The 16,011-nt window shown below is 44.2% G+C and overlaps 1 protein-coding gene across 1 annotated transcript in view; it reads left to right on the forward strand.

Annotated features, from left to right (window-relative positions):
- Positions 1–16,011, forward strand: part of CARMIL1 (capping protein regulator and myosin 1 linker 1) — a 238,815-nt gene that overhangs the window by 217,906 nt on the left and 4,898 nt on the right. The window contains exons 40-43 of the mRNA XM_056331333.1: positions 4,014–4,106; positions 4,666–4,755; positions 5,705–5,761; positions 6,672–6,749. Of these exons, the coding sequence (XP_056187308.1) occupies positions 4,014–4,106; positions 4,666–4,755; positions 5,705–5,761; positions 6,672–6,749 (318 nt within the window). The remainder of the gene's footprint in view (positions 1–4,013; positions 4,107–4,665; positions 4,756–5,704; positions 5,762–6,671; positions 6,750–16,011) is intronic.

Consider the following 16,011-nt stretch of genomic DNA (forward strand, 5'->3'; position numbering starts at 1 on the left):
TGTCTCTGTCCATCTCCTTTCTTCTGAGCAGAGCTTGGAGTCCCAACTGGGGTTCCGCCCTCCTGAAGCCTTCCTAGGGCTCCCAAGACATTGCACCCGTAAAAATAATACCAGGGACAATGTTTGGCTAGTAAAATCCTTCCTTGGCTCCATAAATCCTGGAATATTGCTTAGACAGTACTTTTGCCCACATACTTTTCTCCGTCTGTTTCTGGAGCGTGCTCTTGTCTAGGCGTGAAGCTCCTGCTGAGCCACTCACAAGCTTCCCAGTGTCTCTGCCTTGCTGTAGCAATGCCACAGCCCTGGTCTGGAGGCAAAACCACAGTCAAACAAAATCTAAACAAGCCAGAGAACTGTACTCACTTCCTAAGCCTTCAGCAAAGGATTGGCAACTCCAGCCATCTGCCCCACTGTCCTGGCTCTGTTGCGCAGCCTGCCCAGGCTGCCCCACCACAGGCTGCAGACCTCCACAATCAGATCACAGAGTCAGCAAATAGAGCAGGAGTCTGCAGTTCATTGCCCTGGACAAGGGGAACAAATTATGCAAATTACATGCAAGGTTTTTTTCCAACCTTTTAAATGTTTTTGGAATGGAAAGGCAATCAGAGCCTACATCACCAGTAGGTTGATCTTGGAGACCAGCTCTCCTAACCTTGGTTTCTGCTCGCAAGTGGCATGGCCTAGTTGAATATTTTGTTGTTGGTTTGTTTTTTTTTTTAACCTTCTGGGATTGGTTTGGGGGTTTTTTTGGTAAATATAAAGGTCACCTTTGAAACCTAATGGTCATAAACCAAAGTGTATCATTCTCAGTGTAAAAATCTGTAATATACAAATAATTTTGCCTTGAGCACGCACCTGGGAAAGCCAGTTTGTGCAGTATCTTTTACTCTCTGGCAGTAAGGGTTGGGATTTAGTAAATCCATTACCACTTGTGTTCTATAAGTAGAATATTCATGAACAGAGAGAGATTGTCCAATTTGAAAAATCCACTGTAGTGTAACCCCTTGGACTAAAAGCTGTTTGAGCTATGTAAATATTTTAAGTATTTCAGGTATTTACTTGATGTACCCCATGATTTAAATCCGTTAAAAGGAAAAAAAAAAAAAGGAGGCAGTCCTTTTTTTATGCAGATAACAATGTTCCTGCCACACAAAGCTCAATGAAGTGGTGGTTAATAGCTGACAAGAAGTTGAGCAATAAGCTTTCTTAAGAAATGACTAGTCTGAACTCCACAGCGCATTTTTCAAATATCAGCTATGATTATCGTTTCAGAAATAACTTATCCTACTGGGCACGGAGGAGGGTAATTTCAGAGTACTTTGCAAGCCTATTGAAATCAGCCACTGATAGGTTTGCCTAACTCCTGGGAGGTGTCTTAAAGTGTCAAGGTGCTGTCAGAAAGCAATTAAATAGAACAAGGGCGAGTGGTAATGCCGAGGGGAAAGAAAACTGCATGTACATGTTCAGTGGTGTGCTGCGTCCCTGATGCCCGCACCTGGGGGGCCAGCAGCGAGCACTGCCTGGGCAGTGGTGTGGGCACCCACACAGCCTGCAGGGCTTGCTGGCCACCACCACGGAGCTACAGTATCCTGCAACCATGTCCTGGGAGCTGCTCAGGGCCAACGGCAGGCCCCAGGAGGTGGACCACAACCTCAGACACATCCCTGTGAGATCACTGCTGGGTGTTTCATCCCCTGGGAGCTGCCAGCCCTCAGTGTGGAACCCCAAGGATGCGCCCCAGGGGATGCACCCCACCTGCTGTACAAAGATTCATGTGGGTGCCCCTATCCTGTCATTCCCATTGCCAGATTCCCAAACTTTTCATCATCTGTCACATCCTAGTCCTGTGTTACTCTAGGCAGTGGAGAGATGAAAGAGTTTCACTTGTTTTAAGCAGAAATCCCTCTTGGTTACCTTGACTTGGCAGGTATAAATCAAAGCCCACTAACTCTTTCTCCCATGATTTCAGCGTAGGATCCTCTGCACTGACAGTGCTATTAAAGAATTCTGTCAGTCCATAATGACTTTGTGCAGCTAAGCGCTCATGAGCTCTGAGTGCTCTGAACTAAAGTGAAGACAAATTAAATTATATCACAGATGATCGCTCATACTATCTGCCTATCCATCCACCTATAGATATTTTTTTTCTGTTATTACTAGCAGCAAATTAAGGCTTTGGGAAATACCAGTCACATCTAAACCTATGGGGAAAGGTGGTGACAAAGTGGGTGCAAAGGTAGACCTTAGCTTAACGAGCCTAAGCTGAAGAACTCTCATTCTCTTTTTGCTTACCTCATCTGTGACATCCTAGGGTGTCTCTACATCTCTGTCACTGATTGTGGCAAAGGCTCTATAGCAGTACTGCTTGAGAGCAGCTGGAAATTGCTATCGTCACTTGGCTACTGCTGAATGTGGGTACGGCCAACATTTTTGTTTTGGGGTGTTTTGGGGTTTTTTTGTTTGTTTTTTTTGTTTTGGGGTGTGAGGCCTGTTCAGTTCCCAGTGTGGTTGTTTCAAATACCCATCCAAAGCGAGAACGTGAGCTGCAGCTGCTGCGTGTGCAGCCTGGCCCTATTACTCTGCTCAGAGATGACAAACCTTACGGAAACATCTTCTTCTGCTCCATGCAACTTTTTGCAGAACAGCACAACTGCTCCTCCAGTTTGTGCTTTGCAGAATCACAGCCTTAAAGGAGCACATAAGGCAGTGAATTACCTGAGGCCTGGATGTGCTATATGCAGGGCATCACGCAGAGTGTGCACACCCGCTCTTCACTCTGCCTGGACAGGGCAACAGTGCCCTTTCCTGGGAGTGGGGTCTATATTTGCTTAGCTGCTGAACAGCCAGGCAGGCTGCACTGAGCTGTACACAGAGTAAATTTGAGAAAGTCTCTCATGGTCTTGTGTCACAGTATCAAGAAAGGGATTGTGTAACCTGATGGGCCTGCAATAGGATGGAAAACTGGGTTAAGAGACCCAGGAAGACACAGCTGTAGTCCTAAGTCCACCTGGATGTAGAGATGATAAAACCTTTGAAGGGCTTTTCCTCAGGGGTTGGGGAGAACTTAATTTATTATCTCCTGAAAAGTGCTACGAAGTCATGCCAAGAGCCAGTCTGGGTTATTGTCCTCCCTCCCTCCCCTCCCAGAGAGGGCCATCTCCCACAGGACTGGGAGAGGAGCCAGGACCTGCTCAGTGCAGATATGGAAGGTAATGTTGGACTGCATTAAATGCTTGGGCCAGATTAACTAGGTGAGCTTCCCAGCCCAGCCACAAAGCTCATCTGACCAGAAGCATTTCTGCAGGCTGGGGAAATTGTTCTTTGTGTAGCCCAGTCAGCCCCGATAGCCTAACTGTTACTGCTAAGGAAAAGAAATAATGCCTGATGAACCTAAGCATTGTATTTCACCTGTCACAGCAATGCCTATCAAAGCATATAACCTGACAAGTCCTGAAAACACACTATGCATAAATTGATTATGGGGTTGAGCAGATGCAGATGTGAATTGCTTGAAATTCTATGCTATTAACCCAGAAACACTGACAAGGCTTGATGCTCGGGCTTGAACCAGCTGACAGGCAAAAATGAGCAACAGTCTGACTCCAACACCTTTCAAGGCTGATGATCTAATGAGCTACAGAGATGTAGTTCAAGGATAAGGACACATTCCTGAAAAGCACAAATTGAAAATGAGCAGCATGGAAACCACTGTAACAGACATTCAAGCAAAACCAAACCCCAGTGGTTCCCAGCCCCAGGGAACAGCTGGCTAAAGAAGCAGGTGTCACTGAAATACTTTCGGTCTTCCAACTGAGAGCTTAGCGGCTACAAAACTATGCATAGGACTTCTTTCCAAAAATTCATCTGCGGTGGTGTGTTTGTGGTCTTTTAGTAGCATTACCCCCAGCTGTAAGGATGCAATGATCCTGGTGGTTATCTGTGAGTGAGGAGAGATTTCCTCCAGGAGACTTCCTAGTGCCCTTAGTGTGTGTGTGTTGTTTTCCCCATGGCAGAACACCATCACAGAAGAGAAAGTTCAGAGGCTGAAGGAGCAGTTCATGTCTGCCTACGATGTCACCACAGACAGACGCTTGCAAATTCAAGAGGTACGTCTCCCCAACCCCAGCTCAGGATTTCTTTTACTGAGGGACAGAGAATTAGGACAGACTTTTTATAGGGCCTGTAGCAATAGGACAAGGAGTAACGGCTTTAAGTGAAAGGAGGGTAGATTCAGAAGGTATAAGGAAGAAATCTTTTACTAACAGTGGTGAGACACTGGAACGGGTTGCCCAGAGGTGGCAGATGCATTCAAGATCAGGTGGGACAAAGCTCTGAGCAACCTGATCTAGCTGAAGACGTCCCTGCTCATTGCAGGGGGGTTGGACTGGATGACCTTTAAAGGTCACTTCCAACCCAAACCATCCCATGACTAGGGCCTACAGCTGACTTGGGAGATAAGGAAGACAGAACCTGTGTGGGGACTAGGGGAGTCATGGATCATTACATTAGCCAGATGTCTCAGTCTGGGGTTTATTTCCAGGGCAACAACATGCCAAGCTTGTATTTCCCATACTAGGTCAGCAGCCACCCAAGGGTTTTGCTTTTCTTTACTTTCATGGTTTGGGTTTGGTTTGGGTGGTTTTTTAATGTGGTTTTTTTTCCCAGCTTGCAAATATAATCTTGCCGGATGATGAGAACTTTCTGCTGCTTTTCCGACAGGAAACTCCCTTGGACAACAGTGTGGAATTCATGCGGGTCTGTATCTCCACCTTGCCTCTTCCCCTTGCATGCCAACAGCTTCTTCAATACCTACACTTCCATCCTTCATAGAACATAGCATAGGAAACACATGGGTATTGAGGAAGCAACCCACATTCTGACCTTTTCAGGTAGGGAATGTTGTATGTTATTTACACCAGCAAAGCAGAGATGTGGTAGCTAGGACTGGTCTAAGGGCACCCAGGGAGTTTATTAAACTTCACAAATGCTCTCAGCCACCTATCAGTCATGCTACCAGAGACAAAACCTTACGGGAGTACCTACCCGCTGATAAATTCAACCCTGTTGGCAGCTCTAGCCAAAGCTGCAGAGCCTCATCTGCAGCACAGCATAGACCAAGAGAGCAGACCAGGCATGTTTCAAACACCATTTTATCCTGAAGCATTAGCCTGGCAGGGATGGAGTGGAAATCTCTGTAAATTGGGCCAGCTGAGGAGCATAAGCCCATAAGGTTTCCTTAACCTTGCCCAATCCTCCCTCCAGTCTCTGCCTCTAATTAGCCCAGCACAGAATTTCATTTTTTCCCAAGGTTGCTTGCAGTTACTTTTATTTCACATCCAAACTGGGGGCTTCTGCAGATCAATGGCCAGTTGTGTATGGCCTTGACTTTTACTCAGGGCAATAAAAGAAGCTGCATGTACAAATTAGGTAAGAAATGCAGAGTGGTTTCTTAGTCTTTTCTTCCTTTTTTAGACAGTGTTTGCATTAAAAACGTGATAGCAGCATGTCACATGTACAGCACCCAAGTGAGAGTAAATGGTATTGTGGGGAAAGTTTATTTTATTTCATCTACAATTAATAAAATACTAGATAATGCAACAGCTTGCTTATTATGGAAGTCCTGATATGAATCTTTAAAATCTATCACCCAAGCAGGTGATTAACTGCAATATTCATGTTGTCATATCAATCTATCCCCCTTCAGATCTGGCGCAGTTACGATGCTGATAGCAGTGGATTTATTTCAGCTGGCGAGCTCAAAGTAAGTTATTCTAACAAGTCTCTTTGGGCTTGGTATGCAGCTCGCTGGTGTCAATGAGAGCCTTTCCATAGGCTTTACCAACTTGCTGCTTTTTTGTGGGGTTGACAAATGGCATTTCTAGGTTGTTCACGGTGAGTTTAAGGACCGAGGACCCTCCATCCTTCTGACACGCCTGCAGGGATCCTGCCAGGAGGGAGGATGCCCTGTTGTTGCCCTTGCTGTCACGCTTCCTCCTTGCCTCGTCCCATGACCCCACTTATCTTGGTGACCCCCAACGACCCAAGGAGCCCCCTGAGTGCTGCATCACCTTGGCTTTGCACATGTACCTCTCCCATCTAAACAGAGCCAGTGCCATTGTGTTTTGTTACTGGGATTTCCTCACAACCCCTTCCTGAGCATGCAGATTTTCTGAACACTGATTTGTTTTTTTAAAGCTCAGGTTATTGAGGCAGAAGCCTGTTCAGAAGCCATAACTCAAACACTTTGAGCCAGCCAGGCACAGAAGCCCATCCCTGGGCTGCAGACCCTGCACTGACGTCTCAATGTGCGGCTCCAGCCTGTGCCCCAATGAGACAGAGGATGCTTAAGTGTTTTGCTGAATGGCAAATATTTTGATTTGAGATCTAGCAAATACTGCAGGACTTATGTTATCTTTTGCTTATTTTGTGAGTTAATTATGAGTCGTTCCAGTATGCCTGTTTTGGGGAAATTTGGTTATTTTCTAATTTATTTGAAAAAATATTTTTCAACAACAAAAAAAAAGTGAACTTTATGTGACATTGAATACACTAGTACTAATCAGGAATGTGAAATTAGATTAATGTAACCCTACTGAATTTGGATTGAATTTCATACTGTTATTTCTTGAATTTACTCTAAAGAGTAAAATTTGTCTCTTTCCTTACTACAGGATTTCCTGCGAGATCTCTTTTTGCAGCATAACAAGATGGTTGCTGAAGAAAAGCTGGAAGAATATACTGATACCATGGTAAGAAAAGATAGTGTTGATACTGTTTAGATTATAGCACTACCTAAAAACCACCTTAAGGGTCAATGTCTATAGGGCTATAAATGCCCTCTTCAGAGGTGTATCCTCTCCAAGAGATTCTTGTAGAAGGTTAGCACACGCTAGTGCTGTTTCTTTGCACTGCACTGGCCATCAGCTGTGAACAGCATTTCACATATTTTTGCTTTGAGTTGAACTGTTTCCTATGAGAAAACAGTTCAACTTTATGCCAAAGCAAGCTGAGCTCTAAATCCCTTTAAAAAATAGGTGCAGTGCATCCTTCTTCAGGGTACATTCAGACTCAGCCAGATCTCCAGCTCCTTCCCTCCCTCCCTCCTAGCGAATCTTTTTGCTCCCAAGACACGCAGGTATCCATCTCGTCTGCTCTGCAAAGCCCAGCAAACCTTGCTGGCTCCCTGCTGCTTCCCTGAAAGACTGGGAGACTGAAAGCTTCAATTCTTCTCCTGCTTTATCACAATATAGTTTTTATACTGCAATCAGCAACATAATGTTTGGTGTACGTTTAGTATCAGTCACCTGGATTTCAGAGCAACTTATTATATCTAGCCATCTAAAAACAAGAAAAAAAAAAGAAGTTAATTTCTGATGCAATTTGCAAGGGTATCATTTGAGTTCCACTAGCAGACACCTACCATTGCAATTTTCTAAATGATTTTCAGATGGAACTGCCTTGATTCTTGGCACATCTGTGTTCATACCTAAAAACCAGCTTGGTATGCAGGCAAACAAGGAACTGCCCGCGTATTTTGCAATGCCATGTTATGTATGCATGATGCATCGATGCCTAGAAATGTAATACTTTGTGAAAAACTGTACCATTACAGAAGAGTGTGGGTTTTGGTTGTTTTTTTCCCATAGTTATAGGACAGTGAAGGGAGAGGAATGAAAGCTGCAGAAATTATTTTTCAGCTAGCAGAGTCTGAAAACAATAAAACCCCAGAAGCTACAGCTAGGACAAACCCCTTTCTGGTAGCATTTGCAGGTAGCAAATATCTTTTATGCTGCTCCATTAAGGTTTCCATCCCCAGTGGCTAATCTCTGATCAGGTGCTGGGGAATAGGTGACCTGAAGCTTGTAGACATTGGCCAGTTCATTTCCTCCAATTCCTTTCCCTTTCCCATAATTTCCCAAGAAAGATCTGCAATTTCCACAGCCCCAACACAGCTAGATATCCATGCAGCCTGGGGCTGATGGCCAGGAGGTCTGGTTTCTATTCCCATGTTTTTTTATAGATTGGCTTTGTATCTTTGGAGAGGCAGTTTAGTCTCTAGGTTACAGGATAAGATTTGATCTGGGAAAAGGGATGCTTTGTATATCTGGGGAAATCAATGATCAGAAATGCAAATCTGGCTTATGAGGACAAAAGTTTGCAAAGCTGCAGTACCAAAAAAATCAGGAATATTAATCGTTATTAGAAAATGAGGATACAGCAGATTTTTTTTTTCCTTGTGATTCTTTGCTATCTGAAACAAGACCAAGGATGTTTATCAGTGCACCTGATCCTAAGAGCTAAGGCAGGGTGTGAAATTACAGTGCACGTATTCTTACTGTAGTAAAACAGAGGATATGAATTCTGTACATTACGGCAAAGTATCCACATGGACAGCATCTCTACAGTAGCACATATGCTGCACGAAGTGATTGTGTGGGAACTTATCTGAAGCAGGAGAGCAAAACTGCAAGGAGGGAAGAAAGATTCAGTCTTATATGTGCAGTGCTTGGAAAAAAGTAGAAGTGACTCAAGGAGCCAAGAGCGAAGGTATGGTGTCAAGGCCCAGGACAACGATAGTTCTTTGCTTTCTCTCTCTGCTTTCCACGTGGAGTGGGAGCTGCTGAAGTGCAGAGTCCTGATGGGACTCTGCCACCATCACCACTGTCTGGGAAAACAGGGGGACAGTGGCCCTTACGTTTCATTCCTAAGGCTTTCACAGACTCTGTTGTATCTTTAGCAACCAGCAGCTCCAATTCCTTTACCGCAGATTGGAAATACTTATGTTTCTCTCCCCTATTACTTTGCTCCTGCCCTTTCATCTGTTTAGGACACAAAGCCTTCAGGGCAAGGACTTCTTTCTGCTGCATACAGCTACAGGGTCTCTCACAGTGGCCCATCTATCCAATTCAGAACTTTCAAGTGCCACTTTAATAACATTCAGTTGAAATAAGCTGTGTCCCAAGGAGCTGTAGACCCATCTGTCTTCACAGGAATTTACAGATCTGTGCCCTTTTTTCTGTACATCCATGGCCAGCTGCACACATCTTAAGCAGCTACTGATACGCTGAGTGGACCCTAGAGCCTTCTGGAGAGAGGGATAAAGGGGGAAAGACAGAAACTGTCATTTTAAAGAAGCTAGCCTAGAAATGAGAAAAAAAAAAAAAAGGTAATTTATGATTCTGTGCTTGGTATTTGCAGCTTTAGCTTGTGAGAGGTGTAAACAGATACTATATCAACAAGGCCATGCTAAATACTTGCCACTTACTTATGCTGCTGTGAATGATCTTACATCACATTTAAAAAAAGCTGGGAAGAGGGAGAAAGTATTTCTTTTGGAAGATATTGGTTGTCTCCAGAAAGGAACATCACTTTATCAGGTTTCTTAAGAGGCTCTTCTGTTTCCTTGTGACCTTGATGTCCTCTCTTCAGAGAACACCGATATAGATTGGGGATTTGATGAACAAGGAACAAACCCCTGGAAAGAAAATAGTGAATGCATTGGCATTGCACAAGCCCCTGCTAACTCAAATCTTAAAGAGCACTAAAGCCACTGGAGAAAGCCACGAAAGAAGAACATTTGAATTCTCAAGACTCTTCATGGGGGAATTAAAGTAGCAACGCTGTGCTGAGGAAGTCCCTTTTCAGGCACAGTTCTTGTTAGTTTTCATGACTAGGCATATATATGTTTGTATTAATAGTCATTAGGTGTGTATTAATACTTATTCACGTGCACCCACTTGCATGACAAGATACATACTCATGTGCAGTTCTGAATCCTTGAAACCCTAGGCTGGTCACCTTCCCATGGGCTGTTGGCAGGCAGCAGGTGCTCAGAGGCCGAAGCAAAGTCTTGTATTGCTCTGAGCCTCTCTGGCCATGAGAAGGTGCCCGGGGGTCCTGCAGTGCGTGCTCCAGCAGTCAGGGCGAGCATAGCTAAAAGAGGTTTTTAAGAGCATGGTGACAATATTCTACCTTCCTGGAGTTACACAAGCTGGAGAAATGAAAATTTGCTCCCTTGCTGCTTTGTGATGAGAAGGAGGTTGTGGAAGATGACAGTAGTACTAACAACCTTTCCCAATCCCTCCCCACACCCCCCAGAATCAAGCTGTTACTAGGCTTCTGGGTCCTGGTGAAGTTTCAACCCATGAATACCCAGCTCTCATGTGCATTTGACAGCATTTTGTCATGAGTGACAGCTTCCATAGCTGTGCATGCACACAGCTGCGTACCTAAGCAGAATATTGTAAATGCGGGAATATGAACTAGATTTAAGTATTAAATATATAGATATAATAAATTAAGTATTCATCCTTTTTTCTTCCCTAAGAACAAATTCTCACTCAGCTTTTGTGTCTTGGCATATGTTACCGCCTTGTTCGTAGAAACACTGATAGTTCCTAGCTTCCCAGACAGTAGCAAGTACTTCTGGTTTGTAGTCCCAATGTCTACAAGCCACATGCACAGTACGCCTCATTACTGGGGCAACCTTCAGCAAATTAAGTTACACATACTGCTGCAACAGCACACACGCAACACTGACATTCACTTTTTGCATTGCCTTATGTTGATAATGTCAGACTGAGTGTAAAAAAGTCCTTTAATCTAAGCATTATTACATTTTAGCAAAATGTAAAGGATAAATTCCCCAAGTCAGCATGTTATCTTTGCCCACCACAAGCTAAAATCCCAGAGGGGCAATAATGGAAGTGCAGCGACTAATAATTCAACAAGCATTGGTCCTGAACTACAGCATCTGAAAGTCTGTAGATGGAGATGGCTGAAGATTAAATCTTAACCCCAGAGAAGTCAATATAGAAATTGTCCAGGCTGCAACGATGCCAGGGTTTTGCTGTGCTTACCTGCAAAGGTTCTCCTGGGGACCGAGCTGCATGCCCTGAGCACAGGAACCTGCTGCTGACTAGCTGAGGGCTCCTCATCTTCTTAGAAACAGCTTGACTTCTCCCTGAAGATGGTCTGTCTCCATGAGTATGAGTATGTACCTCTACTGTACATTGCCGGGATTTCTGGTCCTTTTGTGGCTGCTATCTGTCCCCTGTGTGAGGACAATGGTCAGGGCTCAGTGTGGTCACTTTGGCTGTGAAAGCCTGTCTGTCTGTGCTCAGTGCCAATGCCAGTGTACTTACATAGGGAAGTAAAAGTCAGAGTACAGAAAATCCAAGTGATTTAACCCCCTAACGCCTTACTGGCCAGGCTACCTTGTCTGTGTTAATGAAGTCTTTTAAGACCACCAAAGAAATGGTGTAATAATGGAAAGACAAATGTTTATTGTATTGAAAAAAGTCTAAACAGAGTTCATTATGTGTTTTAACACACTGAGAAAACTTCCCAAAGCTCTAGAAATACAGTAAGAGTGGAATATAGCCTAAAAGACTGGTTGCCTAAAGGAGCATCCCTTCTCCTGGTAGTGGTCCATGCTGGCCTCCCTCCCAGGTGGCTCTGTAAGGATGCCGTGACGCCCAAGAGACTGCAGTGATGCACTGGCACTACAACCATCACATCTCCTAACCTCAGCCACCACGATGGCAACCCCCTCCATCCCCAGAGAGCTCCCTCCCGGCTTTGAGTGGGTGTAATTCCTCTTGTTGCTTTGCTGTGTGTAAAAAGAGAGGACCCACACAGCTGATGAGCACAATGGAGGGAAATCTGCCTCCTGTGTCCCTTCTAGACTTAATCCCATTGGTGCTGTCACCTCCAGTTTTGCACCACACTTGCTATGGCATAAACCAGGGGAAGCAGAAAATCCCATTTAAGCTCAAACCCATTTAAGATGAAAACCAACAGAACTCAGGAGCCTGCAGGCTTTTGAAAACCCTAGCTGATAGGAACCAAAACACTCAGAAATCCTGCCCTAAACAACTTGTCTGGATTACACAGGCTATCTGGCCAGGCAGAGCACTGATCTTTTGTCCTGAGGGCAACCTGCTGGCCACTGGGCCCTCCTACCACTCTGCAAAAGCCTTTGTGCCCCCATCCTTCCTTAAGGAAAGAAGCCAATAGGCAGTCCTGCAGCTAGGGCACGTGCCTGTCTTCATATACATATACCCTCAATAACTTTTGTACTCGCTGGCCAATTACGGTTACAAGCAACAGTTACAGCTGTTAGGTATAGATACCCCCAATGTATATATTTGTGAGAGCAGGGGGTTAGGCATGAGCCGACTCTTTCCTTGTTCTGCCTGAGGGATAAAATGCTTTAGTATACACACAGACCCAGAATCAGAGAAGGTTTAAAAGCAGGCTTTAGTGAGTCCACTGATCACAGAACTATTTATTTTAGTTGTTTACTTCTTTTATTATCTCTGTCATGGAAAATAATTCAGATTTGTAGCATTATATTGCTCTCCAAAGTACACGTGTGTGTGTGTGTGTGTGTCATATTGTGGTGTTTCAGTGACCTTCTTTACAACACCAGACTGGGAAAGCAGAACTATTTCCTTTGCTGAATTCAAAGCCAATAGCAGTTTTGATTTTTCACTTAGAAACCCAAGAGGTAACAACTCTTATTTTGCAAACCCAGCTCTTACTTGTGCTCTGCCTCGGAGTCCATGGACTACGTTCAAACAAACAGAACTAAGACTTCCCTAGTGCATTGCCATTAAAATGTCAGTGAATTAATTTGTGCAAACACTTTAAAACACAGGGCAGCTTGACAGTAAAATAAATGCATCATTTTATAAAGCATACTGCTAGATGAAACAAAGCTTTTAGTAAAACGAAGTGCTATTTAAGCATGCCAGACCTTGTCCTTGACCACATTAAGATGTTTCATAGCAGCCTGGCAACATAAATATACCTTTCAAGAGTATAAACTGAAAATCCATCAAGTTCAATATATCAAGATGGTGTGTAAAGGCAAAAGTTTAAATTAGAAACAATGTCATAATAATTTCAAATATCTGCTTCTCCCATAATGTATGCTTCATCACGTGGAGTGGGTACCCTCTGTCATTCTTTGTGTCCTTACATACAAAATTAGCAGATCAGATCAAAAGCTCATATGCTTGAAAATTGAAAGTTTAATTAGAAAACATTTCCCCAGGCTTTTCCTAAGTAATGCAGCCCAAGACTGCCAGGTAGCGGGTATGCATGAGCTCCAGCTGTCCAGATAACAGGATTAGGTCTATCTTATTAGCTGTGGTATCTGAACTAATTCAGTGAACACTAGTCCATCTTCCCTACATGTTTTCCATCTTTCATGTGGAAGCCACTGGACAAGAATTAGCTTGGCCTAGCTCTTCCAGCCAGATTTTTATTTTCTCTCTGTTAACTGATACGAACAATCACAATTTTGCATATATTTGAAAATTGTATTCAGGATACTTCTTGCAGAAAAAGGCCAAACAATTTGAAACTTTCTTGGTACTGCAAAAGCAGAGCTGAGTGAAGGAGGTCAGAGAGGGGAGCTGGTTAGCTATAAGAAGACATGGTCAGCTCCTGAAGGTTTAACATTAAGCTTGAAGATAGGGTGCAAACAAAGCAAATTGTCTGGAAATGTTGCTTTTCATTAAGTGTTCCACTAAGGAAAGTATTGTCTCCACAGTTAAGTGTGTTTTAATGGACTCTGCACTACTGCTGGAATATTGTAAAGGGTTCAGAAATGGATAGATTTGAAAACCACTGGCTCAGGAAATCGGGAAGGAAGCAGAAAGATGTTTACCTCTAAACTCCACCTCTAATCTAGCCTGTTTCATTAAGGGAGCACAAATCTGTTCAGCCTCCAGGGGTTTTGTGACTCCTGAAACCAAGAAAACTTGCTGCACCCACAAAGTACAGCAGATGCAGGGCAGGCAGGACACCCAAAGTCCCAAGACAGGAACAGCTGTGCCAGGGTGCTTATTTATTTATTCTGTGGAAGAGCTATTTATTTATTCGTGAAGAAGAAATGAGTGCCTTCAGCTGGAGCTGGCCTGCCCCAGGCAGCAGAGTCCCTGAGAGCTTCACCCCGTGCTTCCCACCAAATACTGTCCCCCACCACCACACCAGACACGCCGCTTTGTGGTAGCTTCCTACAGACCCTGTGGGTAACTAATGCTCCTTGGTGGCCTAAACAGAGGGAATTAGAGCAACATTTTCAAAAGAGCTTAAGTTACTGTAGAGCCTAGGGACTGTGATATTCCCGCCACCCAATGCCGGTACTTTCTCAAACTGGCTAAATAGGGGTTGTTTCCATAAGCTTCCTTTATGGAGTATTTTTCAGAGTAATAGTGTAAGGTGGATGTTGCAAAGCCACCTGTGGTGGAGAGTCAGCAAAACTGAACTAGTAGGGTTATCTTCCTCTCCTTACACAGCAAACAGAACCAGCTTAGGCACTGGCATCCCATTTGGAGAGAGGCTTTTAAAATCTTGCCTGGGATGATTTATTTCTAGAAGGAACATTAACCATTTTCTATTGCCTGCAGAATAACTCCCTTGTCAGCCAAAGACTGAAAGCTCAGGTTGGCATCTCTGATGTCAGTGGGAGGCTGTCATTGCAAAGGCATGACTCCCCTCGGTGGCACCAGTAAAGGCAGCTTCTGTCCCATCCCTTCCTCCAGCCTTGCCTCGTAGTGGCCCCAGCAGAGACCAGAGGAGAGGCTGGTACTGCAGTGGGATAACCGATGGGGCAGAAGGCAGGATGGAAAAAGTTAGACAAGCTGAAAAGGCACAACTTGGACTGATGCAGCCTGAGATAAGTCCTCAGGATGGCTCAGCAGCTTTATTCCTATCTCCATTTCTAGAGTGAAGGAAGATTTAGAAGTCTTTCTTCTGTCATTTAGTAGCTCTGCACGAAACACATGTTGGGCCAGTGAAATGGGAAAGTGGCCTTCTGTGTGCCACTGAACATCCACATAGCTCTCAGGATGTCATTTTCCCAAAGATATCAATATGGACCTTCAATCATTCATAGGAGTTTTATACTGTCTTTCAGTGGGAGGGAAAGTGAGCCCCCATCCAAACTTCAGTAGTGTAAAACACTCGGAGTAATTAATGGAATAAAACCCTCTTGCAGAATCTTAATCTAAACCTGGTGCAATAAATGGTTACCATGAACTCACTGTCCTCAGCACAGCTCCCTGCCCTTGAGCAAGGGGCACGGAGGAGGCAGCATGGACAGAATAGGCAAGGTCTCCCTGAGAATGCAGCTCTCCAGATACTACCTCTCCTCATGCCAGTGTCAGGCTCTGCCCTGGTTTCACTGCTAGGAAGTGCTCAAGATCTGCTGCTGGCTCCCATGTGTTCAGGCTCCGTCAGAGCAGGTGGTCCTCTCTGTCTAAGCCTCCTGAGAAGGGGACTGCTATGGGCCTTCTCCAGCAGGTGTGTGATTGCACCAGAGATTTGTAGTAGCCTGGTTACTTATAACTACTAAATAAGCAAATGTGATTTATGAAGGTAAGATTAACGCATATTCCCTTCCTGACTATCTGACAAAAAATGTCAATCTGTCTTACTAAAATACTCATCTTCACCCACCCACCCCCCTACAATATGGAATATGTTTTTTCTAGAACTTTGAGCCATGAGTTACTGAGGTTTGTAACCCATTAAACATCTCCCCCTCTTTCCCTGTAACAGACGCTTTTTTTTGTGCCTTGCAGAGAAACACAGTAGCAAATACAATAAATAAATAAATAAATAATTTCTGGTGGTGACTCATCAAAAAGATCATGTTAAGGAAAAGGTAATGTTAAGGAAAGGATAAGTTTTGTATTCACACAGGTTAACTTCTAGACATTTGCAGCCTGAACCTCCTTCCCAGTCTTGGCACTTTCAGACAGCAGGCTTTGAGCTGAGCTTTAGTGGCATAAAACCCTGACCTGAGTGCCTATCTGAAGGTGACATTTGCACCTCAGCTGCTCGGTAGCCACAGCAACAGTCAAAGATAAGGATGGAGTCAGGATGGAAGCATTCATGAGTTCCCCCTCTTTTTTCCAGCATTTTTTTCAGGGGCCATAGCAAGGCCAGTTTTAGTTTCTTAAGGTGTTTGCTGTAGCTCTGTCTTTATCTCTGTGT

Source organism: Falco biarmicus, chromosome 3 (assembly GCF_023638135.1).
Source record: "Falco biarmicus isolate bFalBia1 chromosome 3, bFalBia1.pri, whole genome shotgun sequence".
NCBI classification, from domain to species: Eukaryota; Metazoa; Chordata; class Aves; order Falconiformes; family Falconidae; genus Falco; species Falco biarmicus.